At 37.3% G+C, this 24435-nt stretch overlaps 4 protein-coding genes across 6 annotated transcripts; 2 read left to right on the forward strand and 2 right to left on the reverse strand.

Annotated features, from left to right (window-relative positions):
- Positions 1 to 867: 867 nt before the first annotated feature.
- timm13 (translocase of inner mitochondrial membrane 13 homolog (yeast)) lies at positions 868 to 3315 on the forward strand. Its single transcript, XM_067398786.1, has 3 exons — positions 868 to 1085; positions 2170 to 2238; positions 2315 to 3315. The coding sequence occupies exons 1-3, from the start codon at positions 966 to 968 to the stop codon at positions 2411 to 2413; spliced, it is 288 nt and encodes a 95-aa protein (XP_067254887.1). The 5' UTR covers positions 868 to 965; the 3' UTR covers positions 2414 to 3315.
- Positions 3316 to 4184: 869 nt separating this feature from the next.
- On the reverse strand, positions 4185 to 10067 carry tmprss9 (transmembrane serine protease 9). The gene is made up of 14 exons (XM_067398787.1): positions 9935 to 10067; positions 9716 to 9843; positions 9553 to 9620; positions 8965 to 9140; positions 8847 to 8888; positions 8646 to 8759; positions 8187 to 8352; positions 7829 to 8103; positions 7439 to 7581; positions 6976 to 7363; positions 6194 to 6362; positions 5839 to 6104; positions 5298 to 5434; positions 4185 to 4346 (listed from the first exon to the last, which is right to left on the reverse strand). The coding sequence occupies exons 1-14, from the start codon at positions 10065 to 10067 to the stop codon at positions 4185 to 4187; spliced, it is 2367 nt and encodes a 788-aa protein (XP_067254888.1).
- Positions 10068 to 12231: 2164 nt separating this feature from the next.
- On the reverse strand, positions 12232 to 15589 carry lsm7 (LSM7 homolog, U6 small nuclear RNA and mRNA degradation associated). 2 transcript variants are annotated; one of them, XM_067398789.1, is made up of 4 exons: positions 15536 to 15589; positions 15182 to 15272; positions 15016 to 15087; positions 12232 to 12933 (listed from the first exon to the last, which is right to left on the reverse strand). In XM_067398789.1, the coding sequence occupies exons 1-4, from the start codon at positions 15539 to 15541 to the stop codon at positions 12791 to 12793; spliced, it is 312 nt and encodes a 103-aa protein (XP_067254890.1). In that variant the 5' UTR covers positions 15542 to 15589; the 3' UTR covers positions 12232 to 12790. The 2 variants fall into 2 exon arrangements, with proteins under 2 accessions (XP_067254890.1, XP_067254889.1); XM_067398788.1 differs by lacking the exon at positions 15536 to 15589 and adding an exon at positions 15460 to 15507.
- Positions 15590 to 15625: 36 nt separating this feature from the next.
- On the forward strand, positions 15626 to 23980 carry sass6 (SAS-6 centriolar assembly protein). 2 transcript variants are annotated; one of them, XM_067398790.1, is made up of 17 exons: positions 15626 to 15982; positions 16137 to 16197; positions 16283 to 16362; positions 16478 to 16582; positions 16663 to 16834; positions 16933 to 17010; positions 18028 to 18147; positions 18448 to 18639; positions 18713 to 18907; positions 19013 to 19102; positions 20581 to 20760; positions 20837 to 20918; positions 21757 to 21875; positions 22037 to 22183; positions 23177 to 23259; positions 23339 to 23433; positions 23536 to 23980. In XM_067398790.1, exons 1-17 carry the CDS (start codon positions 15897 to 15899, stop codon positions 23607 to 23609), a joined length of 1959 nt encoding a protein of 652 aa, XP_067254891.1. In that variant the 5' UTR covers positions 15626 to 15896; the 3' UTR covers positions 23610 to 23980. The 2 variants fall into 2 exon arrangements, with proteins under 2 accessions (XP_067254891.1, XP_067254892.1); XM_067398791.1 differs by lacking the exon at positions 22037 to 22183.
- Positions 23981 to 24435: the final 455 nt, after the last annotated feature.

Here is a 24435-nt window from a genome sequence, read left to right on the forward strand (position 1 = left end):
AGTGTTTTCTTTCAGACACAGGAAGAGCATGTTACTCTTTGAATCTTTCATTCATTCTCAGAGCTGTTGTTGTACAAACATCACCAGTGTACTGAGCTGTGAGTGATCACTGTACTGTGTGACTGTTAATTACTGTCAGACCCCCTGCCAACACTCACTGTTTATATCTAATAGAGTTATTAGAGCTTAAACACAGCCGTTACTGTCTCGTTACACAGTCCTCAACACCAATTATATCTGACTTCCAAAACAAAATCCTTCTGGCTGGTTTGACACTTTTAACTTCTGCTATGGTCATGTTTTGGTTTTGACACATATTTTGAAATAAACTGTATCCCTTTATTTATTTATTCATAAAAAATCGAAGAGCAAATTGTAAATTAATTTCTTTACAGCAACAGGCTATCTATTGGAATGCAGCGGCACCTACTGGACAGAATCCGTATTGCAATAAAGCTGAACCTTTAGAAACACAAATCCTTATTTTTTATTTTTTAAAAAGAGATTTATACCAGGTGCCGAGATTGCAAACTTACAAAAAAAAATTGTTTTATATATATATATATATATATATATATATATATATATATATATATATATATATATATATATATATATATATATATATATATATATACATATTAACATAGTATCATATTAATGTAATTTTGTTGGCTGTTTGAAATTGCAAAATCTTATGTTAAATCAAATCCTTATAAAATCATAATTTATGCTAATAACACCTTCTCTTAAACTCGTTTGTTGAAGTTGTTTTAAAAATCATGACGTTATGAACTTATTTAGTTTTTTCTGTTATTAAAAACTACATTTCCCAGAAGTCCACAGTCAGGATGCTTTCCAGAGCGCTTCCGGTTCATCTCAAGGGCAAAATTATCACATGTATAGAAGCGACTAACAGACTTTAATCCAGTGTGTCAGTGTTATTAGATCTATAAGTGTGTAAAATGGACAGTTTCGGTTCTGATTTCTCTTCGGGCTCATCGTCTGGTAAAATGGACACTGGCACTATAATGGAGCAGGTCAAAGTTCAGATTGCTGTTGCAAATGCGCAAGAGCTGCTGCAGGTTAGTGACTTTAACCTCTTGATACTGTTTTAATGAAACCGTACTAATTAATTTCATTGTGCTTCTTAAAATGAATGAGTATGTAATATTTAATAGGCTTGTGGTGGATTGATTTACATTACATGTTTCTGAATAAATGAATTACTCTAATAAAAATGTGTTACCTTGGTATACTTTGCAGTACAATGTAAATGTCATGGTGATGATGATTTAGCACAGTTTTATAGCAAAGTACATTAATATTATCTATTATCATAACCGTATACACATAGCAAAAAGTATACGTTGTAGTAGTATTACCATGGTCCTTACCAGAATTACCAAACTGTAATTCTGAACATGTACCATGTTACTACCATGGTAATATTTGAAGTACCATGAAGTACCGTGGTATATGAACACAGTACCCTATCAGAAAGTATACTGTGGTAATACCACCATACAGTGATGCATGGATTCATGTACTATGCTATTTACATGGTAAATAACTTTCAAGATTACCGCCCATACCATTACAGTACTATACTGTAAAAATGTTTTTTCAAATTTGTAAATAAGTTTAGAAATAAAGTGCTTTTTATCAGAAAATACTATTTCAGTCTTTCTTACTTTAAAATGTCATGTTTAATTCATTGTGTTGCTTGAATGCAATGTGTTTCTTTGTAATTATTTGTCAAATTTCCAAGCAATTAATTGTTTCAAAGTATTTTCAGTATTTTATACTGCCACAGTACCTTTTTATAAGGGCCATCAAGGGATCCAAAAAACTTGGGTAAAGTTGGTTTTATATTCGCACATTCGGATATCCGTATTCAAGTAAATATGCCATTAAAACAATACTTGCCTATTTTGATCGACTGTGAAAAATGTTGTAAGTTGACAATCGTTGGTTGTCAATATCATGTCGCTGCTTAAAATACGCAAACCTTAATTTATTGCACATTTATTGGAAAGTCTGAATTTATCAGAAGTCCGAATTTGCGAATATAAAATCAACTTTACTGAAGTATCCCAAAAGGTACCATAGTACTCGCATACTAGAATTATTTCATGCTTTCCTTATTCCATTTGTCATGCATTGCAGAGAATGACTGATAAATGCTTCAAGAAATGCATTGGCAAGCCAGGAAGCACATTGGACAACTCTGAACAGGTAGAAGCATTACTTCCCTTTACCGCTATCCATGCTACTTTGAGGAAATAACATCTAAACTCATTGTTTTTTGCAGAAATGCATTGCCATGTGCATGGACCGCTACATGGATGCCTGGAACACGGTCTCCCGCGCATACAATTCCAGATTACAGCGGGAAAGGGCACGTATTTGATGTGCAGATTGCGTCCTCTACTACCTCGGTATCACCTGAGTCCTCAGGTAGAGATGTCTGGTCTCCAGATGCACGACAAGTGTATAGACTCGGCACTCTTACCACACAACAACAGCTGATGGCTACCGAAGAAACCGGGTGGTTGGATTTAGACTCTACATGGACATTTTTCATTACGTTTTGTTTTCAAACCATGTTAAAATTATTATACACAACATAAAATAGCTGTTTAATAATTTTCAAATTCAAATGAAAGGATTGTGGTAGCAGTTTAAGTAATGGCCAGAATTGGGATAACAAGAGAATGGTTCAGGATTTTAGCTCCACCCTTGCAGTATCCAGTTCCAGTTCAGATCTCGCTATGTTTAAAAACAATGCTAAAAATCAGACCCCTCCCCTTATGCTGTTATCCATTCATCAAGCAGCCAATCAAAATTCAAGCTGCCATCTGTCTGCCTTTTGTCATTGTGTGGATGTTACTCCATTCCCTGAGGGAATGGCTCACTTTACCACCTCTGTTCCACAAAGCTAGCTCTTCTCCCAGAGGGGGAGAATTCAGGGGCATCTTTGTTGCAATAATTGTCACTTCTTCACCTGGATTGGCCGAATAGTGCTTCTAACTTACCTCTGAGGAACAAACTGCAATTGTCGACTCTGGAGTGTCTTTTGTCTCATTGTCTGTTAAGTACAGTAGTAGGGTTGTTTAGACACTCATGAACTACAAACCCTTGTAAAAGCAGTTCCCTTTGTGTACAAGCATGTCAAAGTTCCCAATTTCCTTTGCTTCACTGAGTTTTGTAAAGGCTTGGACAGAGATGCAAACTCCACCAAGACAAGTCCAAACAGATGTTGTGTAATTGTCATCAGGCTGTTTTTATGGAATGCAAATAAATACCATCAAGTCAGACCAATTTTATTGATGTTTTTGTTGCATTGATAAAATATCAGGTTAACAAATGTAGCACCATTTGTACAAATTAGGCCTGAAACCCACTAATCAAGTACATCAAACTTACATTTTGTTTTCTTTGCACTGCTACAAGCGGTGCTATAGCATGGATTTCCACAAACTGTCTTATTCTACAGCCTGGTCAAGAACTGTCATGGCGGAGCAACAGTTTGAAGAGAATCTTGTTTTCTGGCACTGACTTTTATATTGAGGTTTGGTTCCGTCTTAGTACCGGAAAGAAAATGCGTATGTTCAAAGGGATTGCGTACTTGCATAGAATGTTTCTGGCCTTAACAATGCATCAACCAAGTCAAAGCAAATTGCCTCCATTTTGTGATATTCTGTTACAGGAATATACATTCTGCTGGTGAAATGAGAAAGGGGATGCCTTTATCTCTTGAAATCAGAATTTATCAAGTTTAGGCAAGCAAATGTCATTTTATTATCTTCCATCTGAAGTGAAAATCACTTCTCAATGATCATCATTTGTAAATATTTCTAAGCCATATTGGTTATGCTTAGGCCCACACTGGATCTGCAACCTGCCAAATTGGAGCATTTTCCCTTCAAAATCAGTGCAGAAATTGCACAAAAATCTGCCTTATGGTTTATTCTCCTAAATGGCAAGTAGTACATCAAGGGCTAGTGCATCGTACACCAGAATGCATTGTTAATAAATACCAAAAATAAATATTTTGACAGTACAGTATGAACATGTTGGTAAAGTAGTCCATTTGAGTTTCATGCATCTTCTTCAGTTGAGAGACACGACTGCACATCACTTGTGAGACAGATGGTGGAGGACATTTCTGGATCTTACATTTAAAAAGGGAGGTATATAGATATCCACTCTCTGACAGCAGTGACCCGCATGTAAACTCCCGGGAAGCCAATTCGCCCACAGCCGTGACCCCAGCTGGTCACCCCGGCCAGGAACCAACGGCCCTGGGGTTCACGGCACGTCAGAGGGCCCCCTGAGTCTCCCTGCAGAAGAAGAGGAGACCACTGCGTTCATTGGTGTTTTTATGAAAGGTGTGACATTTAAAGAAGTCCGCTGAAAACTCAAGGATATGGTTGAATTACATTGGGCTGGGTTACGTAATCAGCTTAAGAGGCAGGGTGGATGTTTTAAGGTAAAAAAAAAAGGACTTTTAGAGCATTAAGTATCATTGGGTATGTGCAGCAGTGCTTCAGAAGAAGCAATTCGGATTTCTCCTACTCCTGTGCAACTGCTGATTTTTTTCGGACAGAAGCATTTACAAACTCTTAAAAGGATAATTCACCCAAAAATGAAAATGATCCCATGATTTACTCACCCTCAAGCCATCTTAGGTGTATTTTACTGATATTTAAAAATATCCTAGCTCTTCCAAGCTTTATAATGGTAGTAAATTGCTCTCCTGACTTTGAAGTCCAAAAAAGTGCATCCAATCTCGAAATATTCTCTTTAAAAATTTTTCATTTTAGCCTTCTAATTCGTGACCGGTGTTTTGTTTTGCTCAATCCTCTGCACTTCTACGTTCACCAACACTTCATGCGTCAGGTCAGAGATTACTCTTTTGGGAAAGGTCGATGCTGGAAGCTACTTATTTTAGTTTATAAAGATTAAAATATGGATGTCTGTCTTACAAAACCCATCTCTTTGCTTCAAAAGGCCTTTATTAACCCCCTGGAGATGTATGGATATCTTATATGATGGATGGATGCATTTTTTCAGACTTCAAAATTAGGAGAACCATTCATTACAATTATAAAGCTTGGAAGAGCCAGGATATTTTATAATATTATTCAGATTATGTTCGTCTAAAAGAAGATCATATACACCTAGGATGGTTTGAGGGTGAGTAAATCATGGGATAATTTTTATTTTTGGGTGGACTATCCCTTTAATATTGGAAACAAGTTCATGATTTGATCTTCTGACCACAAACTCACCAAACATGTGTCTCTCTCCCCTTCCATAGAGCCAGCACACATCATGCTGTCAGCAAGTTCAGCACCATATGCTCGCTTGCAGTCCCACTGATCAATGACGCTAACCTGTGCTTTTTGCAGCAAATTAGTTATCATACCTATGTGGGACAAACAGACCATACATCATAATGGATCTATAAATCAGAAGCAGTCCACATTATGACCATGTCTTTTTGGAACAAGACTTAAAGTAGACAGTCTAGAAGACCTCTTTTGTGTCGTTTTCACACTGTGTCGTTTTATAATCAATAGCATTTCATTTTTGGATTGCATTTACATCAATCACACAATCATGTGAGTCAAATCCCAGACCCCTTTCTAAACAGGAACATGGATCTCATAAGTGTGGTTCCTTGGTGCACACTTCAGTTCAGAAGACAGCTTTCACATTACCTAAACTTTAAGGTCAATTGAATCTGGGTCCACACCAAAACATCCAGTGTGAAAACTACTTGTCTAGTTTTAGGTTTTGCCTTGTCACCTTGACCAACCCCAAACTCACCGTCCTCTTTCACAGCGCCCCATCCGATGATGTAGCATTCCATAGTTTTGATGAAGCTATGCCAGGGAGAAGGCAAACACACAGTCTGGATGGTGTAGGATTTTGGGGCAGGGATGGAGAGTTCCACCAAGGCCACGTCAAAGTCCATGGTGCTGCTATTGAAAGCAGGATGAGGGATGATCCTTTGCACTGGAATAACCAGAGCACCCAGTCCAGACAAAATGACTGACCCAAGACTTACTGTCCAACTGGCAGGGTTGAGCTCACTATTAACGAAAACACACAAAAACTCTAAGATTCCTGTTCAACTCTTAGAAAGTAGATGTTGGGAAGTCGCCAGTCAGTGCTATATTACCCTCTGAAGCAGTGAGCAGCAGTCAGGAGCCATTTGCAGTGGATAAGCGTAGCTCCACAGCGGTGAGTGCGTTGGTACTGCAGACTGCCAACCCATGGCCATTCACCTCTCCGGGCAGAGACGCCACCGATAATCCTCTCCTGTCCAACAGCTGGACGATTCCCACAGTCTACAAAGCAAACAGGTCACCCTTATATTCTTGTTCTTCAGGCTACTTTTAAAGGACCTAATGAAGATGAGGCTGTGAGTGATACATGCACGGACTGTTCAATAAGTTGTGGAGTTTTGCACCTTGGTGTCTATTAGTCAATGCAACATTGAAAATATGCTTTTCCAAAAAACTTCTAGTAGATAAAAGAAATGGGTTGTGAAAATTGGCGACAGTGCAAACTAATAAATGGACCATACATTTACCATTCACGGCTACCCTTGTTCCATTTGTGTAAAATTAAATATGGCACCTACCCTGACTAAGATCTACACTAGCTAGTTAACCACACTTAATTAATGTGGGTGCAAAACAAAGGGATTGTTATAGAACAGGGGTGTCCAATCCTAGAGTCAACCCTGGATGTGCCTTCCTGCAGAGTTTGGTTCTAACCCTGCTCCACCAGGGTTGCTTATTATATACATTATTATGCATTTCTGAATTAATATTTATTAACTATCTGGTTGCTTTGTATTTGGTTAGGTTTGGAGCATAATTGTCCGGGAAGGTAAATATCCTGGAACAGGATTGGGCACCCCTGTTGTAGAGATTGAAATTATTAGAGATTATTTACCACAGTTTTTCTCGTCAGCCTCATTAGGGCAGTCAACGACTTTGTCACATTCTGGGTTTATCTTGCTGATGCACTTGTTTCCTCCACAGTTATAATTACCACTGCAGTTCCCCGGAGCAGGATTATATTCATCATTGGCGAGCTCGGAGGACGAGTTCATAGCTTTAGCAAGATGAGCCGAAGTGGTCGTGACACTAGGGACAGTAGGAGCGACTTGGATTGTTGGCACCGTATTGGTGTAGCCCAGAATCCAGTTGCGGAGTTTGGTGACGCGGGAATAGACCCCAGGCTTGTTGACCTGTGCACATCCTACTCCCCAGCTCACCACGCCCGCTAGGAAAAAGCGCCCAGGGGCCACCTCACATACCAGAGGGCCCCCAGAGTCTCCCTGAAGGCCAAAACCACATTTAAGGCATTCAATTGTGAACACTTTTTACTCAGGAATTATTGCTATAACCCTTACCTGACAAGAATCCACCTTCCCTTGAAGAAAACCAGCACACATCATATTTTGGGTGAGTGCACCTCTGTATACAGATGACTTGTTGCAAACTTTCGTGTCAATGATCTTCACAATTGCCTTCTGTAATGTAGAAGGCACATCACCTGCTCGGGCACAAAGAGGTGTAGTCTTAAAAGGGGTAGTCTCAAGTAGTCAGACTTTTGACTTTTTTGGCAAAAAGTCTAGTCTTCTCCATGGAATCATTTTATGATCAAGAACCACCAACTTAAGCAGGGAAAGAGCACTTGATTGACATTTAAAGTGACCAACCACTGTTTGTGGTTAGGGGTGAGGTTAAGCTCAACAAACTCAATTTAAAGAGATGCTTTACATAACATCAGACATACTCACTGGTGTACTGATTAAGAGCTCCCCAACCAGAGACGATGCAGTTCTGCCCAGGACTGAAAATGTGAGAGGATGATGGGATACAGATTGGCTGAACATAAGGGCTAAACGTCAAGGGCGTTTCCAACTCCAGTACGGTCACATCACTGTCAGTGGTCATGGGATCATAGACCGGAGAGACAACCAGGGACTTGATGTTTATTATGGTTGCTTCTCCCTCCTGGCCACTGACTAGATTGGCTCCAACAAGAGCCGTCCAATCTTTTGGGTTGTTTTCTCTTTGGTATATAAGAAAGACATATTTAGATATACATTGGCACCTATAGGGACTGATGAAGATTTTAAAGAAATGCTTCCTCACGTTTCAAAACAATGAGCGGCACTGACAATCCAGCGATTGTTGACGATGGATGCGCCACAGGTATGACGGCCACGTAGTCTGAGGCTAACCTGCCAGGGTAGCTCCCCGTGACGGGTGTTTTCACCACCCACAACACGGTTAGCCATGGCAGGACGTGTTCCACAGGCTATAAGAGAAACAAAGGTTAACAATCAAGGAACCGAAATTAAGCCTGGTTCTTATGAAGAAAATATGACTTGGGTTGGAACGACATGAGGGTGAGCAATTAATGACAGAATTTTCATTTTTGGGTGAAGTAACCCTTTAAAACATGTAAACTATTTTGATACTAATATGTCAAATATAATCAATAATTAAAATACTTTAGACCAAAATGAGTTCTTAAACTTACAAAAAAAGGAAACAAACAGCTAACTAAAGTGTTAGAATTGCTCATAATAGCAAGATGGTGACACTTACAGCAAAAGGCTTCATCTGAGCCATCAACACAATCAGTTATAAAGTCGCATTCTGGATTTAGCTTTGTGATGCACTCGCCGTTGTCACAAGTGAACGTGTTCTCAGGACATTTACCTGTCGTAAAAGACAAAGACATCTGAGCACCCTGAGTTTTCAATGAACCTTGATATATGATCAACAATGTAATCACATTCGTCTTACTTATGTCATTCCCAATCTCATAGAATGACTTTCCACTTGCCCCTGGAATAAGAAAATAAAAAGTGGTCAAAACGACACTCTTATTAACTGAATTTTTATTAATAGGAAACTGGTGTACCAAGAAGGATGATGCTACTGATCTCTCCATATTCTGGGACAATGATGGGTTTCCCATTCAACATGGCCTTCAATCCAGTGCGAAGGAGGTCTTGGACAAAGTTCTCTGTGTACCCCTGGACTTGAGAAACCCGGAAGATCAAACGAAGAGTGGTCATCACATTTGTGTTGATATTCCTGAAAGATATCACACTCTTAATCAAATGTTAAAAATTATGGAGAGATAATTCCCCAGTCCCCATAATATTTTATCCACCTTATTTTGCAACATGGAAGTAAGCTATTTTCTAAAAATGTGCAAAACTTCAGATTCGTTAGCCACTATAAGTAAATAACTAGAAGAAGTGCAGTAAACAGTAGAACTATTTGCACTACAAACAAGTGTGTTTATAATTAGGACAATACATTAAAATAATATGGTAAGAAATACCAGTTTGCAATATCAAGCAACACAACAAATTATTTTGTACAGGTAAAAATAAGACACTGAATGCCTCATATATCCAAGTTACAAATGGCCACATCCACTCTTATGGTAAAAATAAGGTGAATACAGTAAAAAAATATGGCATGTAAGCAGTGTACCTACCCATATGCAACTATCTGGCAGTCAGTAAAATGATTTGCCACTGCAGAGGCGGTAAAGATATTCCTGATCTATAAAATAGTGAGGACAGCAGTAGACATCAGTTTGTTAAAACCCATTTTACATCTGCAATGTGAAGTATTTCCATGCAATTTATTGGTCATACGTTTGCTTTCAGAGTCGCGGTCAGAACTACAGAGAATCCTGATGTTTTATCTTGCAGGTCTGAATCATAACTGAGCCCTTGCAATTCCACTGTCTCCATGAAATAATGTTCCTCTTGTATTAAGTAGGCTAAACAGGAAAAACAAGCTTGGTTTAAGTGTCCAGCAATATCATAATATTTTGATTCTGTGGACAAATTACTTAGATGGAGATAATTTACCTGTCATAAAACCCACAGCAGCCCCAATGATGAGAAGAATCAGTATTGCAGCTAATGTCATACATTTGCAAGTGGAGAGGTAAGCTGGCCGTGAATCACCCTCGGGCCACTTATTCAAGTCTTTCTTCTCCATTTCAGTCTATACAAAGACCTGCAACACAACCTGGACATTCAAACTGTAAAACACAAGAACACATGGAAGTAAGAAATACAGACAGATGACCAGGTAAAAACAGGATTGGGTTTTTAAGAAATCAAAAGTATTAGCGACTCCCTTGAGTACTGAGAGTGAAAATCATCCCGTGGGATGACAAAGTATTATTTCACCGTCCATAGAATGAGACAATACTAGGAGTGGTTCAGAGAAGCCCAAACAAACCTCTGTCGATTCTGAGATGTAATATGACGGAAATATGAAGCCTGATATTCCAGAGAGTATGGATATAGTTACTTTTCACTTAAGGCTTTTAAATGCCATGACAACTCTGATTACAAATATGCTCATCAAAAAAAATACAAACAAACAATATAGTGGGAGTATCAACGATAAATGGCAATTAAAACTTGAAGTGCAAATCTATTATTTACAGTCTTGCCAACAACAATGCAAAGGTATCAAATAAAATGGCAGTTTTGGGCATACTGTTTGGCACAACAAAACAATATATTCCCATTATAACTCACATATAATAAAATGTATGAAGTAATAAGGTATTTATAATATATAATGTTATTTCATGTCACAAACATCCATGCTAAAACTGTGGGAGTATACTTACTATATATGCCAATTAAAACTTATTTTGCTAAATTATTATGGTTTATTAATGCACAAAACCAATGCAACAATATCAAATTTAAAATGGCTATCATAAAATAATATAATAAAACAAATAATACTATTAAATAATTATTTATTTTCGTTTTTAACACATTAAAAATTCAAACAGTAAAAATACTTTTTCTGAGGATACAGATGTGTAATAAAACTGTGTATAATAACTTCTGGCACAATTTTAGGACGAATAGAATAGAGTATGTGGTTACTCACCGTTTCAGACAGCATTTGGTCACTGAGGCATCCGATCTTTACATTGACGTCCGAATAAACCGCACGACACGTTTGGAGACTGTATAGAATTCAGCAGCGCTGTTATGCGGTAGGGTACATGTGGGCGTGGCTTTACACAGGTGAGGGCGGGGTCTTTTATTGGCCCATGCTGCAAACTATATTTTTTTAACAAAATCCTCAATTATTCCTCACAAAATCATTTTAAGACATTTGAGGGATTTGAAGAAACAATAAACTGTTGTTCTTTGGAGGGGCAAAATAAATACATAAAAAAAAACTCAACCCAAAAGAAAACCAAAAGCTTATTTTGACAATAGTTTCAAATTTCTTAAGTAAAAGCCTACCCAGTAAAAAAATGCTGCAAATTTGATATTAGCCAAAAGCAAAGCGAGTTTATATATATATATTAAATACTTATTCTATTTACTTTCCCATATATGTATTTTAGTTTATAGCTGACCAAATTTTTTTTTTTTTTTTTTACATTTATCTGTTCGTTAAGTTTTTATGTTTTGAATAAATAGTTCCCTATTTTTTTTTTTTACCTCGTAGGTTTAATCTGCTGTGCAAAATGAAATGCAACTTGCCATACTAGACCACCTCTCCTCAGACTTCTACTGACCTGGAATAGTATTAAGAGTTGGCACGGCTTCAGACAGCAGCTCCTCTTACAGACCCCTCTAAAGTTAACCATCAGTTAACAGACCCTGAACCACTATAACTGTGTTACCCAATAAAGCCCAGACTTGGGTGCCAGTGCGCACTGATAAAATCTGGAAAGTCCTGCTGTTCAAAAGAGCACCAGCAAGGCAAGACACACTGAGCCTTTCATTCATAACTGCTAGAAAACTGCTATCACAAATGGAGGGACCAACAAAACTCGATTAGCCTGACACGTATTGCGTTAAATATCAGAGTGAAAACTATACTGGAACTAGTGAGTATATTGATGTACATACTGTTTCCCACCTAAAGTAAATCCAGAAAGGTTACAAGCAGGTCTTTGTGGCTGTGCTAAGAAGCATGAATAGCTAATCCCAATCTGATAGCCATCAAAAAAGCTCTCCTCTTGGTGGAAAAACCCTTGTTTCATTGCAAGATTTTAGAAAAGTAAAACACGATCACCTGTGTGAAAGTAGTTCTGCTGTTATACATGTTAACCAAGTGTATGCATGCATATTTTTGTATTCATTTGACAAAAGTAGGGGGGAAAATAGGGAAGGGTCCATGACTGAGTCTTTAATCTTAAGAATTAGTTTTGTAATTGTATAACAGAGTTGAGGACACCACAAAAGTAAACAAGAATGTTTTCTCAAGGCGTCTTGAAACCGAAGCCCTTCAAAATACAGTTTAGAATAGATTATACAAATTATGTTTTGACAATGTCTGACTGTTTGTGTGTGTACAAAAGCTTTCTGGATGGGTAAAGCTGGGGGATCCACCCTTTGAGGTACAGGCATAATCTCTGTTTTTGCTTGAATTAGAAATTAGAATCCCAGATGTTTATTATTGTCCAAATGAACGTCAGTAGTAAAACAACACTGAACCAGGGCAACTTTACGCACCTATTTTCATGAACATAAAACACGCCTTAGAATTCAAAACCATAATCAACACACACACAAAACACGTTTCATAAACAGAAACAAAACCAACCAAAACACATTTATCCTGAGTCTAAATACAAAATGTTACATTTTTCATGATTTCAGACCTAACAAAAAACATCTGTTTTCTTCATCAGACATCTATACAATGCAAGAAAAAAAAAACAAGGCTGAATATTATCCATCCTGCTGTTGAATGAAAGGGTTTGGAATGGCCTCCATCCCGTCCTGTGGACAGATAAGCACGACGGACGTCCCTCGACAAACCACCAGACCGAGCTGCCTGGTGTCTTCGGTCAGCTTGTACTGATCATCAGGATCTGTTCAGAATCATCAGGATGTTATCAGTAATCATAAACAACGATCCCGAATAAAAAAGCTTTAAAAAATAATAAGGGTTTTCAATCTTTTAGGCTATATTCAGTCCAAATCCGATTTTTTTGCTTATCAGATTGAAACCAGATCAGATTTAGCAAGTATGAACAGCAAAAGAAATAAAAATAAAAAAAAAATCACATGAAATGCGACTTTTACAAATCTGTTTCAAGCTAAATTCATATGTGGTTTCAAATCCTATTCAAATCGCATTTTTGCGTCTGACTGCTCTGATCGGATTTTGCGCAGTTTAACATAAACATCAGACGCTGTTAAAGGAAATATACGCTGATAGACATCTGATTTCAAACACTCACGTGTGCTTGGAGAAGAGTGTCAAAGATGTCTATTTACAGCACGTTTTTAAAGTGCTTATCAATGTAGCCAATCAGAGACGTATATGTTGAGCACGTGAACACAATGGCCAATCAGAGGTATTTAAGAAAACGTTCAACAAAAAACGTTCGGTATTGAAGTCGGTACTTTTGACAACACTACTAAACATTGTCATGTTTTAAATAAGACAACATCTGTATTGCAAACCCCTCCATGTTGCGGTTGTTGTCGTTTTTGACGTATGCCTACCAACGCAACATCAAACCAATGCAGATTATTACGGAAACCGAAAGAGCGGCATGGACACACAGATCGGATATGAAAAGTTGCGATAGTGACTCTTTTGGAGTCGATTCCTCGACTCTGAATAGCCCCAGAGTCGGGGTCGACTCCAGCACAGGAATAGACTCTCGGTGACGACTCTATTGCTGTGTCCGGAATCGCTACTTGTTTACTGATTCTCGAATCCATAGCCCACAAAATGCATGGCAGTTAAGTGCATAATGTCTATGGTTAAGTGCACTAAGCAAGGAGTGAACGAAATGAAGCGAGGAATTCGGACACTGTCGCAGCTGTCGCAGAAACTTTGTCACATACATTTATGTAGCTTACTTTAGAAATAGATAACCGTCATAGTGACTTTAGTTTGTAATTATACATACCTCCATGTCAGCTTTAAGTAGGCTTATTGATGGTAGCTTATATTATTGCGATAAATAAAGATTTGATTTTCCATAGTTAACCGTGTTCATTAAACCATTCATAAAAAATTATTTAAAAAAAAACTCACATCAATCAACAATAAACACATTAATAAGTGTACATTGTATGCATTTTTTAAGTATTGTATTAATTTTAGTATCTTTAACTCTCGTGTCCAAGCACTTTTATGACAATGATCATGTGCGTTTAGCACCATCCCCTGAACATTATAATGAGATGAATTCATTAAAGAATCCATGCTTTCTCGTTTATTTAATTCTGACATAACATTCGAGCACAGATGTTTTTCGTGACTTTTCTCTCGGTAAAATTAGGTATCGGCAATTAGCAACATTGATACTCAAGTCATCTCTACATTGGGCTAATTTGGACAGTCTCGCTAAACGTGTGTTGTTTTAATGAGAAGGTTTTAAGGCTTCGCGTCGGGGAAAAATAAATTAAGTGTGTAAGGACTGCCATCTTGGCTTATTTATGACTGTTCTGATGTACAGTAAATGGAGTCGAGGAGTCGATTCCATCGACTCCAACAGTGGGAGTCGGAGTCGACTCCAAAAAACCTGGAATCAAACACCCCTAAGTTGCGATACACAGTGTGTGGGTGTCAGTAATTTAAGATCAGATTCCAATCGGATATACAAATAATCGGATTTGGACTGAGAGTGTGAACGTAGCCTTAAATGCCATGGACCCCCAAATATGATCCTCCTATGAATATGTGTCTCGTAATCTAAAATGCAGCAATATAATTTAATGTATAAAGACCCAATTTATACTACGAAAAATTTGTGTAAAATATTATTTGGGAAATATTTCGTTTCTATTGTTACATCATTTATTGAAATCTTTGGTTTCTTTAATGCATTTTTATGTATGTTAATCTTATTTTATTGTTTATTAATTTTTTTTTTACACTGATCCTAGTTTGAAAACCCTTGAGAAAGAGGACGAAATGAATGAAGAGATTTTACCTCGCATGTATTCAATAGTGCCATCCAACACAAGATTCAACAGCGGGTCGAAGCCTTTTAAGACACCACTTGCTGAAAATAGCAAACAATTAATGTTAAATTCAATGTAATTTAGTTAGTTGAATTATTTAAACCCCTAATTCATCTTATAAAGCAACTCTCTCACCTTCTCGACCTCCTTGGAACTTTACTCTTATATGTTTGTCGATGTATTTCGACAAATCAAAAATACTCTCCTTCTTTTTCTTATCTTTATCCTGAAAATCAAAACAACATTTCATAATATTATAGGCCTGTGTAATATAACGTTAACGTTATATCAGACCAGTATGTTATAATGTAGCTTAGCTCCTCAATAATACACACATCAAATTTACAATAACCAGCCGAATCTAGTGTGTACAGTTTGAACGTTTATAGTCCACAAGACATTAATGTTCTTACATGCTTGTTTATAAACCCCATGCGCCCATAGAAGCGTTTATAAAGTAAACGGTGTGGAAACGTTTGAGCTACTCACCGCCATGTTCAAAACTCCTATACGCCCCGCCCACTCGGCGTTGACGTTTGACGCCTGCCTCTCGACCAATCACAACACGCGTTGGTGAACTCCGACAGAAAATATTTTTAATTTTATCAGCCTTAAACACCCACAAATATATATTAAACACACCTTTACTGGTTTATATTTATCTTTTTACGATTGTTAAAAACATAAATATGCTGAGATACGATAATATGCGTGATTAGGTTGAGGCGCTCAGCACATCCGGTGAGAAACGGACAAACGCGGGAGCGAAGCGCGAAAAAACAAATGATTCGTCCAACAACCTAAAAACACGAATAAACTGCGATTTTTTTTATGATAATTATCGCTTTTTATGTTATTATATGAAGTCAAAATGACGGAACCACTTTTTAACAAGAGGTTACAGGTTCAGGTGAAGAATAGAGATACCGACGAGAGGTAATACTGATTGTTTATGTATATATTTGAACATAAGACCTAAATGAATGTTTGGGGTTATGTTCTTTAAATGTCATGTATGTCATAATATTTTGTTTCTGGAGACTATTAAGGGTCTAAATGTGTTTATATATGATGCTGATTTAAATTACAGACGTTCAGTCATTCGCATCAGTATTGAACTGCAGTTATCATCAAATCCTGTCCATAGGAAGGTGAGAAATTATCATTTATAAACCATTATTTACGAATGTAAAGCATTTTGTTGGTCTTATGACTTTCTTTTTGTTTTATCAACAGGATTTGGTTGTACGGCTGACGGATGATTCTGATCTTTACTTTTTATACAATCTTGTCATATCAGAGGAGGATTTTCAGAGGTGTAGTGTCATTTTTTTTTTGTAAAATAATGATCTATATGTATTGTCAGCACAGTAATATCTGACTCAATGTGAGATTTTCAGTGTAATAATAATTATTCGCTTTCCTTCACAGCTTAAAAGTACAACAAGGGCTTTTAATAGACTTCACATCATTCCCACAGAAATTTATAGACTTGCTTGAGCAGTGCATCTCTGAACAGGACAGAGAAAGCCCACGGTGAGAGAGGATATGAATAGTATCTCTTATACATCTCTCATACATGGTTGTGAGAACGTTTTCTGTCTGTTTCTGTTTAGGTTCCTGTTGCAGCTCACATCAGCTTCATCAGCGTTCGACCACAGTCCTTCAAACCTTAATATTGTAGAGACAAACGCTTTTAAACACCTCACACATCTCTCTCTGAAACTGCTCCCGGGTTCTGATACGGATATTAAGAAGTATCTGGCCACCTGTCTGTCTTCTGCAAAGGTTGCAACTCCTCATCATGGACTGATTATGAAGGGAATATATATAATGTTTTATCCTGCTTGCTTTAATTAATGCATCTTTAATATTTCTGTTTTCAGGAGGAAAAGCAACAGTTGGAACAGAAGTTGAGAAAGACTGAGGAAGATCTGACAAGACAGCTAAATTATGCACAGCAAGTAAGTAATGTTCAAGATGGTTTCTCCAAAGTTAACTTATATGTGTATTGTTTAGAATATAACCACCAAATTGTTAAAAATTGAACAAAACCCTCACAGACTTGATAACTGTCAGTATCACCAAATAACACATTAATATTTAATAATGATTTGTAAAACTACTATAAGTATATCCAACCTTACCCAGATAAATACAATACACAAGTTAAGCGATGTGTACTATATCAAATCTCAACTGCTTTGTTGTTATTGCCAAAAAACATAAACTGTTATCACACAGCCTGACTGTTATTTCATCCAAAAAAGTAAACTATATTGTCACCCTGCTTGATTGTAATATTTTGTCAGCAAACGTGAACTGTATTATCACCTTTTTTGTCAAAAAACTTAAAACTATATCACCCTTTTCATCAAAAAACAAACTATATTATTGTCTATTTTATCAAAAAAGTAAATATATTATTGCCCAGCTTGATTGTAATATTTTGTCAAAAAATGTAAAGTATGTTAGCGGCCTTTTCATCAAAAAACGTAAACTATATCGCCCAGCTTGATTGTTCTGTTTTGTTAAAAAATGTAAACTATCTTATCGCCCATTTCATCAAAAAACGTAAACTATATTATCACCCAGCAATATATTAAAATTTGGATATATAGTACATCCTATTTTACCTGCATATATACAGTATATTCATGTAAAACAATGTATATATCAATTGACTTAAATGTCACTATATTGTCACCCAACTCTAATCTGCACTTAAAGGCGATGATAAGGCATAAAGATATTAAAAAAATCATCATTATTTTCTGTATAGCTGATAATATAGTGTGTGTGTGTGTGTGTGTGTATATTTAATTTATATATGTGTGTATGTACGTGTATGTATATATGTGTGTGCGTGTATAGAATATATATAATGTATTAACCATTTTGATTTTATAATAATTATATTGATTAATTTCATTATTTATTACATAATTATGAATTCTTTTTTTTTTTTATTCATCCTGCAGACCCTGTCTGAGAAAAGTCGAGAATTGGACAAACTCCGGTCTGAATGGACGTCCCAAACGACGTCTCTGTCCAGCAGACACATGCAGGATCTCACAGCTGAGCGTGAAAAAGCTCTGGAGGTGATCTGACATCCATAAGCTGACATGGCATTTCAGTGCTGAATGCATTTGAGATTTTCTTATTATGGGGGAAAACATTGAAATAAGTTTAAAAAGTAAAAAAAAAAAAAATGATGTATATAAAATACTTGAGCATGGAGTAAAATTTTGTGTGAACAAAATGAAAAAAATATAGATGTATTAATATAAAGTCCAGTCTCTGTCATAAAGCTATAAGCTTTTGTATATATTTAAAATTTTATCTCTTCAAAAAAGATTATATCTGGCTGCACTGATGTTATTTTTTAATTGTTTTATTAGACACAATCACGTCTGCAGCAGCAGAACGAACAGCTGCGACAGGAACTTGAATCGTCTCATCACAGAAGCACCCAGCAGCTCCAAACCAAAGTCTCTGAGCTGGAAACGGCCAACAGGGAGCTCATCGACAAGAAATACAAGAGCGACTCCACCATTCGAGACCTTAAAGCCAAACTGGCCAGCCTGGAAGAGGTGGGATATTTATTTAGAAGTACATGGTCTGGAAATCGCAAGAAAATCTGATGGTATAACTGTGTTTGTCCAGGAGTGTCAGAGGTCAAAGCAGCAGGTTCTGTCGCTGAGGAGAGAGAACAGCAGCCTCGACACCGAATGCCACGAGAAAGAGCGTCTTGTCAACCAGCTGCAGACGCGAGTGGCCGTCTTAGAGCAGGAGATTAAAGATAAAGACCAGCTTGTGCTGCGGACCAAAGAGGTGCTGGAAGCTACCCAGCAGCAGAAGGTCAGCACATTTCTGGACATACATTTTTATTTACTTATTTTAAATATGACAGGAACATGTCCTTATATTCAGTAATTTTATATTTTAATTTTATTTGTTTGCTAGAACTCTTTTGAAGGAAATGCAGAAAGTAAGCAACTTCAAATCGGTAAGCTGGAGGCCACAGTAAAATCCCTGTCTGAGGAGCTCATCAAGGTTTGTGTCTGATTTTAACAGCGAATCATTTATACCAGGGATTCTGCAGTTTTAAGTTTTAATTCGCCCTTAAACAAATTACAGCCTTAAAAAGATCTTAAATCAGAGCAGAAAGCCTTAAATTCATAAAGCCATGGCATTAAATGTTGCATGCATTGCAAAAATGATTATCTTTCTCAGTATTCTTGTCCTGTTTTCCAATACAAATATCTAAACCACTTTAAATCAAGATACATTTACATAAGATGCAAATGTAAAATGAAGTCTTGGAAAAACTGTGATAAATCAAGTGAGTTTGTTTAAAACAAGAACAAATATCTGTTAACTTTATAATATCTGTAAACTTCCCTTTGAATTAAGATGATTTTTCCACTGGCAGATATTTGTTCTCTCACTTCATTTTGATCAATTTCACAGAAAGCAAGACTTCATTTTGTATCTCCAGTAAATGCATCTTGATTTAAAGGGATAGTTCACCCAAAAATGAAAATTTGATGTTTATCTGCTTACCCCCAGTGCATCCAAGATGTAGGTGACTTTTTTTCTTCAGTCGAACGCAAATTATGATTTTTTAACTGCAACCGCTGCCGTCTGTCAGTCAAATAATAGCAGTAGATGGGAACTTCAACTATAACAGTAAATAAAACTTGCTTAGACAAATCAAAATTAAAACCTGCGGCTCGTGACGACACATTAATGTCCTAAGACACGAAACGATCGGTTTGTGCGAGAAACCGAACATTATTTATATCATTTTTACCTCTAATACACCACTATGCCCAGCTTCGTTCAGCTTCCTGTTAGTGAGGTCAAAAACACGTTCTGTTGACGGAAGTGATGTCTCGCGCTCATTGAAGTATATGGGCGAGACATCACTTCCGTCTTCAGAACGTGTTTTTTGACCTCACTAACAGGAAGCTGAACGCAGTTTGACATAGTGGTGTATTAGAGGTAAAAAATTATATAAATACTGTTCGGTTTCTCGCACAAACCGATCGTTTCGTGTCTTAGGACATCAATGTGCCGACACGAGCCGCAGGGTTTAATTTGGATTTGTCTATGGAAGTTTTTTCGACTCTTATTGTTCAAGTTCCCAATCACTGCTATTATTTGACTGACAGACAGCAGCGGTTGCAGTTAAAAATCATAATTTGCGTTCGACTGAAGAAAAAAAGTCCTCTACATCTTGGATGCACTGGGGGTAAGCAGATAAACATCAAATTTTCATTTTTGGGTGAACTATCCCTTTAAGAATCTTTAGACATTTGGACTGGAAACAAGACCAAAATACTAAGTAAGAAAAGCATTTTTTTGCAGACATTTATATTTTAGAGAACCTGTATTGTTTAAATAATTTATTACTTAAATTTTCTTTACTTGATCTGAAAAAGGTCTTAAATTTACCTCCATAAAACCTGCAGAAACCCTGTATACAGTCCGATTGATCATGCCCTCACAGACACAAATTCCCACTGCAGGCGAACGGCATCATCAAGAAGCTCCAGGGGGATCTGAAGGCTCTGGTGGGGAAGATCAAGGTGAAGAACACCGTGACCGTGTCTCAAGAAAAGATCCTGCAGGAAACTACGGAGAAACTCCAGCGGGAGCAGCGAGAACTGCAGGACACCCAACAACGGCTCCGACAGAAAGAGGAAGAGGTACCGTATCAACCCCACGTGATGCTGCCAACGCTTCTTTTTCTTTTTACCAACCATTTTTTTGTTTTGTTTTTAGGCAACAAAATTAAAGGAGCAATTAGAAGCTACAATTCAGAAACTGGACGAGAGCAGGGAAGTGTTAAAAACCAATGAGAATGGTGAGTTTGATACATGTGTTTATTAATAATTTTAAATGTATATGTATTTATATAAATTTATGTATTTTAAATGTATCTATTATTTATATATATATATGTTGTTGTTTTTTTTTAAAGTGTGTGTTTTATTTTTTCATGTATTTTGAATGTATATTTTATTAAGTATAAAAATATTTTATTCTTAAATATATATTATTTTAATGGAATATAATTTATTATATATTATATAATATCTTCACCCTGTAGCCCAAGACTGGTTGCCCACTGAAGCTAAGCAGGGCTGAGCCTGGTTAGTACCTGGATGGGAGACCTCCTGGGAAAACTAGGTTGCTGCTGGAAGAGGTGTTAGTGAGGCCAGCAGGGGGTGCTCACCCTGTGGTCTGTGTGGGTCCTAACACCCCAGTATAGTGATGGGGACACTATACTGACAAAAAGCACCGTCCTTCGGATGAGACGTTAAACCGAGGTCCTGACTCTCTGTGGTCGTTAAAAATCCCAGGATGTCCTTCGAAAAGAGTAGGGGTGTAACCCCGACATCCTGGCCAAACTTGCCCATTGGCCTCTGTCCATCATGGCCTCCTAATCATCCCTATACACTGATTGGCTTCCTCACTCTGTCTCCTCTCTACCAATAAGCTGGTGTGTGGTGGGCGTACTGGCGCAATATGGCTGCCGTCGCATCATCCTGGTGGATGCTGCACATTGGTGGTGGTTGAGGAGATTCCCCCTTCAATATGTAAAGCGCTTTGAGTGCCCAGAAAAGCGCTATATAAATGTAAGGATTATTATTATTATTATTATTATATAATTTTCATTATATTTTTCTGCTTTCATATAGTAATAACTTGGCTGAACAAGCAGCTGAATGAGAACCAGCTCTCTCGGAAGCAGGAAACTTTGGGAATGTTCGAGACGCCTGCTGCAGGGATGAGAACAGGAAGTGTCTCTCATAATATGGTAATTAAACACAGATCACTGAAATTGTGGCATAAATTCCACCAAACAGGTCTTTGTCTGCTTGGTGTGGCTAGAAATCGTACAGTAACCATCAGTTTGATTGTTTGCATGTCAGATTGGACTTGTTTTTAAAATTATGTAGCCATTCTTCTCTTCTCTAGCTTGATAGCAAAGGTTTCCCTTCATCTTTGGGACAGGGTTACCCCATCACCTCTACGATAAACTCCAAATATCCTCTTCCTCTTTCCTGTGTGAGCTCAGGAACTCGCTCTGTCCTGACACTGCACAATCAGACATCTGGACCAAAGGCAGGCCTCGTCTCCTCTTCTCTCCCATACCATCTTTTCCTTTGTACATCTCGTGTTTTTTTTTTTTTTTCTGTAGTTTGCATGTCTCTATTATATGGCGCTTTTCCACTACATAATACGCCTGGGCTTGCTTTACTTTTGGTTTGCTTTTCCACTGCAGTTTAGTACAGCTTCAAAGTGGGTGGGATTATAGACTGATCATTATAGTTGCTCCGCCTTTACTGCCGTGGATCCTCTCCTTGGCTATGTCTGCACCTCGTCTACGGACCACGATACAGCCGTTTCTGTTTCCCAAGTTGCGTGCGGCGGGTTTGGTGTCCTCATGTTTCAAATCCAGTGACACTGGTAGTGACGATTCTCTCTGACCAATCAGTGATCTGCAGTGTTTGCACGTCACATTTAGTATCAGTACCAATCAAGCTGAGCTGTAACATGCTGTGGAAAAGCGCCAATTATATAGTCTCTGTTCACACTGCACACAATTCTGATAGTGTTTTATCTAGTGTTTTACAGTGTTTTATCTGCATGGGTTGCTATAATAATGATGTTAGCAAGTAACATATTTACTATAGCAACAGAGCAGATGGAAAACTGGCGTTTTGTTGTGTACGATGTTTAATGCATGTAGCTTTCCAAAATGATGACAAAATCTTCTTGATGAATAATTGAGCAAATATTTCATACTGAAACGCCATAATTTTGTAGGGGGAGGGGAATCTATCTATCTATCTTTATCTATTTTGATATATAATTTATATCATGTTTATATGTATTCTATTTTTATATACAATATAAAAATCAGTATTATTAAAAATGTATTATATTGTAAAATTATTATAAGTATATTTTAATAAAATTGTAAAAATTTGACTGCCTAAAAGTCAGATTGTAGCTGTCAGTATGAACTCCATGAGAGTCACTGCCTATGAATATCTGACAGAATCATGCTGAAGTCTTTTTGCAATTATATACTGTTCTAAACTACATTTTTAGGTCCAGTTTAACCCTATGAGTGCCAAACCTTCAGCAGCAGAAGTGAGTCCCTCTACACTCACCCAACCTTCCAATAAAGAGAAGTGAGTTCCTCTTTAGAACCATTTACTTCCTGATCTGTTATAAAACCTTCGGTCTGAGCTGTATTTCTGATCTGAACAGCGGAGAACCTGTTGGCCTGGACTCCAAGTACTTTGAGAGACGAGACGACAGCATTCCTCTACGTGGTCTCCTACCCAGCATGCATCTAAATAGAGGCAAACGACAAAAACATTTTTTACCTAGTTATTCCTAATTGCAATCATTTTAATGGAGATTTAATAAATGTTATATTTAATACAAATGCCTTCTACCTGCAGAAGTTCCTAAGCCTTTGAACACAGCTGGAGCAAAACCGACACCAGCTGCAGCTTCTGCGTACTTCCCAGGATGACGAACAGTTTATATGCACCTCTATTCATCACTACGTTTTGTGTGTGAACGCCACTACTAAGATGCTAATGCATTGCAAAGTGTCCATGCAGATGAGAGTCTTGTTTGTTTCAAATGTTTTCAATAATTTATTAAAAAATTATTTTTAAATCTATTTCTCAATCTGTTTACAAAGAGATGCCTTGATTGCTACCCCTTACTATGGGACCAATTTCTCAAATTATAATGGTGCTGTTTTTGGTCCTTTAAGTCTATGGTGCCTAAAAACCTATTTGCAGTGTCTTAAACTTGTCTGTGCCTTACATGAACTCTCTCTGAAAGAGTTAAAGGATTAGTCCACTTTCAAATAAAATGTTCCTGATAATTTACTCACCCCCATGTCATCCAAGATGTTCATGTCTTTCTTTCTTCAGTCGAAAAGAAGTTAAGGTTTTTGATGAAAACATTCCAGGTTTATTCTCCTTATAGTGGACTTCAATGATCTCCAAACGGTTGAAGGTCAAAATGACAGTTTCAGTGCAGCTTCAAAGGGCTTTAAATGATACCAGACAAGGAATAAGGATCTTATCTAGCGGTCATTTTGGAAAAAAATACAACTTTATATGGTTTATAAACACAAATTATCACCTTGCATGTGCTTCCGCTTTCCATATTCAAAAAAACTTATGCTGTATGTCCTACACCTTCCCTCTTCAACTTAGGGAAAAAAATGAAACTGGCGCTGCGTTCATTCCGTAACATTCTGTAAGTTGAATAGGGAAGGTGTAGGACATACAGTGTAAGCTTTTTTTGAAGAATATGGAAAGCGGAAGCACGTGCAAGGCGAT

The sequence above is a fragment of the Chanodichthys erythropterus genome, chromosome 10, assembly GCF_024489055.1.
Source record: "Chanodichthys erythropterus isolate Z2021 chromosome 10, ASM2448905v1, whole genome shotgun sequence".
Taxonomy (NCBI): Eukaryota; Metazoa; Chordata; class Actinopteri; order Cypriniformes; family Xenocyprididae; genus Chanodichthys; species Chanodichthys erythropterus.

Excerpts from the sequence above, each read along its gene's own strand:
- sass6 (XM_067398790.1), top strand. The coding sequence starts at position 15,897 with ATGTTATTATATGAAGTCAAAATGACGGAACCACTTTTTAACAAGAGG. Across the intron at positions 16,583-16,662 it reads CAGGACAGAGAAAGCCCACG|GTTCCTGTTGCAGCTCACAT; the intron begins GTGAGAGAGGAT and ends GTTTCTGTTTAG. Across the intron at positions 23,260-23,338 it reads CAACCTTCCAATAAAGAGAA|CGGAGAACCTGTTGGCCTGG; the intron begins GTGAGTTCCTCT and ends TGATCTGAACAG.
- lsm7 (XM_067398788.1), bottom strand. The coding sequence starts at position 15,480 with ATGGGGTTTATAAACAAGCAT. Across the intron at positions 15,273-15,459 it reads TGGGGTTTATAAACAAGCAT|GATAAAGATAAGAAAAAGAA; the intron begins GTAAGAACATTA and ends TTTGATTTTCAG. Across the intron at positions 12,934-15,015 it reads CACTATTGAATACATGCGAG|ATCCTGATGATCAGTACAAG; the intron begins GTAAAATCTCTT and ends GATTCTGAACAG.
- tmprss9 (XM_067398787.1), bottom strand. The coding sequence starts at position 10,067 with ATGGAGAAGAAAGACTTGAATAAGTGGCCCGAGGGTGATTCACGGCCA. Across the intron at positions 7,364-7,438 it reads GGAAGGTGGATTCTTGTCAG|GGAGACTCTGGGGGCCCTCT; the intron begins GTAAGGGTTATA and ends TTTGGCCTTCAG. Across the intron at positions 5,435-5,838 it reads GGGCGCTGTGAAAGAGGACG|GTATGATAACTAATTTGCTG; the intron begins GTGAGTTTGGGG and ends TGTCCCACATAG.
- timm13 (XM_067398786.1), top strand. The coding sequence starts at position 966 with ATGGACAGTTTCGGTTCTGATTTCTCTTCGGGCTCATCGTCTGGTAAA. Across the intron at positions 1,086-2,169 it reads ATGCGCAAGAGCTGCTGCAG|AGAATGACTGATAAATGCTT; the intron begins GTTAGTGACTTT and ends CATGCATTGCAG. Across the intron at positions 2,239-2,314 it reads CATTGGACAACTCTGAACAG|AAATGCATTGCCATGTGCAT; the intron begins GTAGAAGCATTA and ends TGTTTTTTGCAG.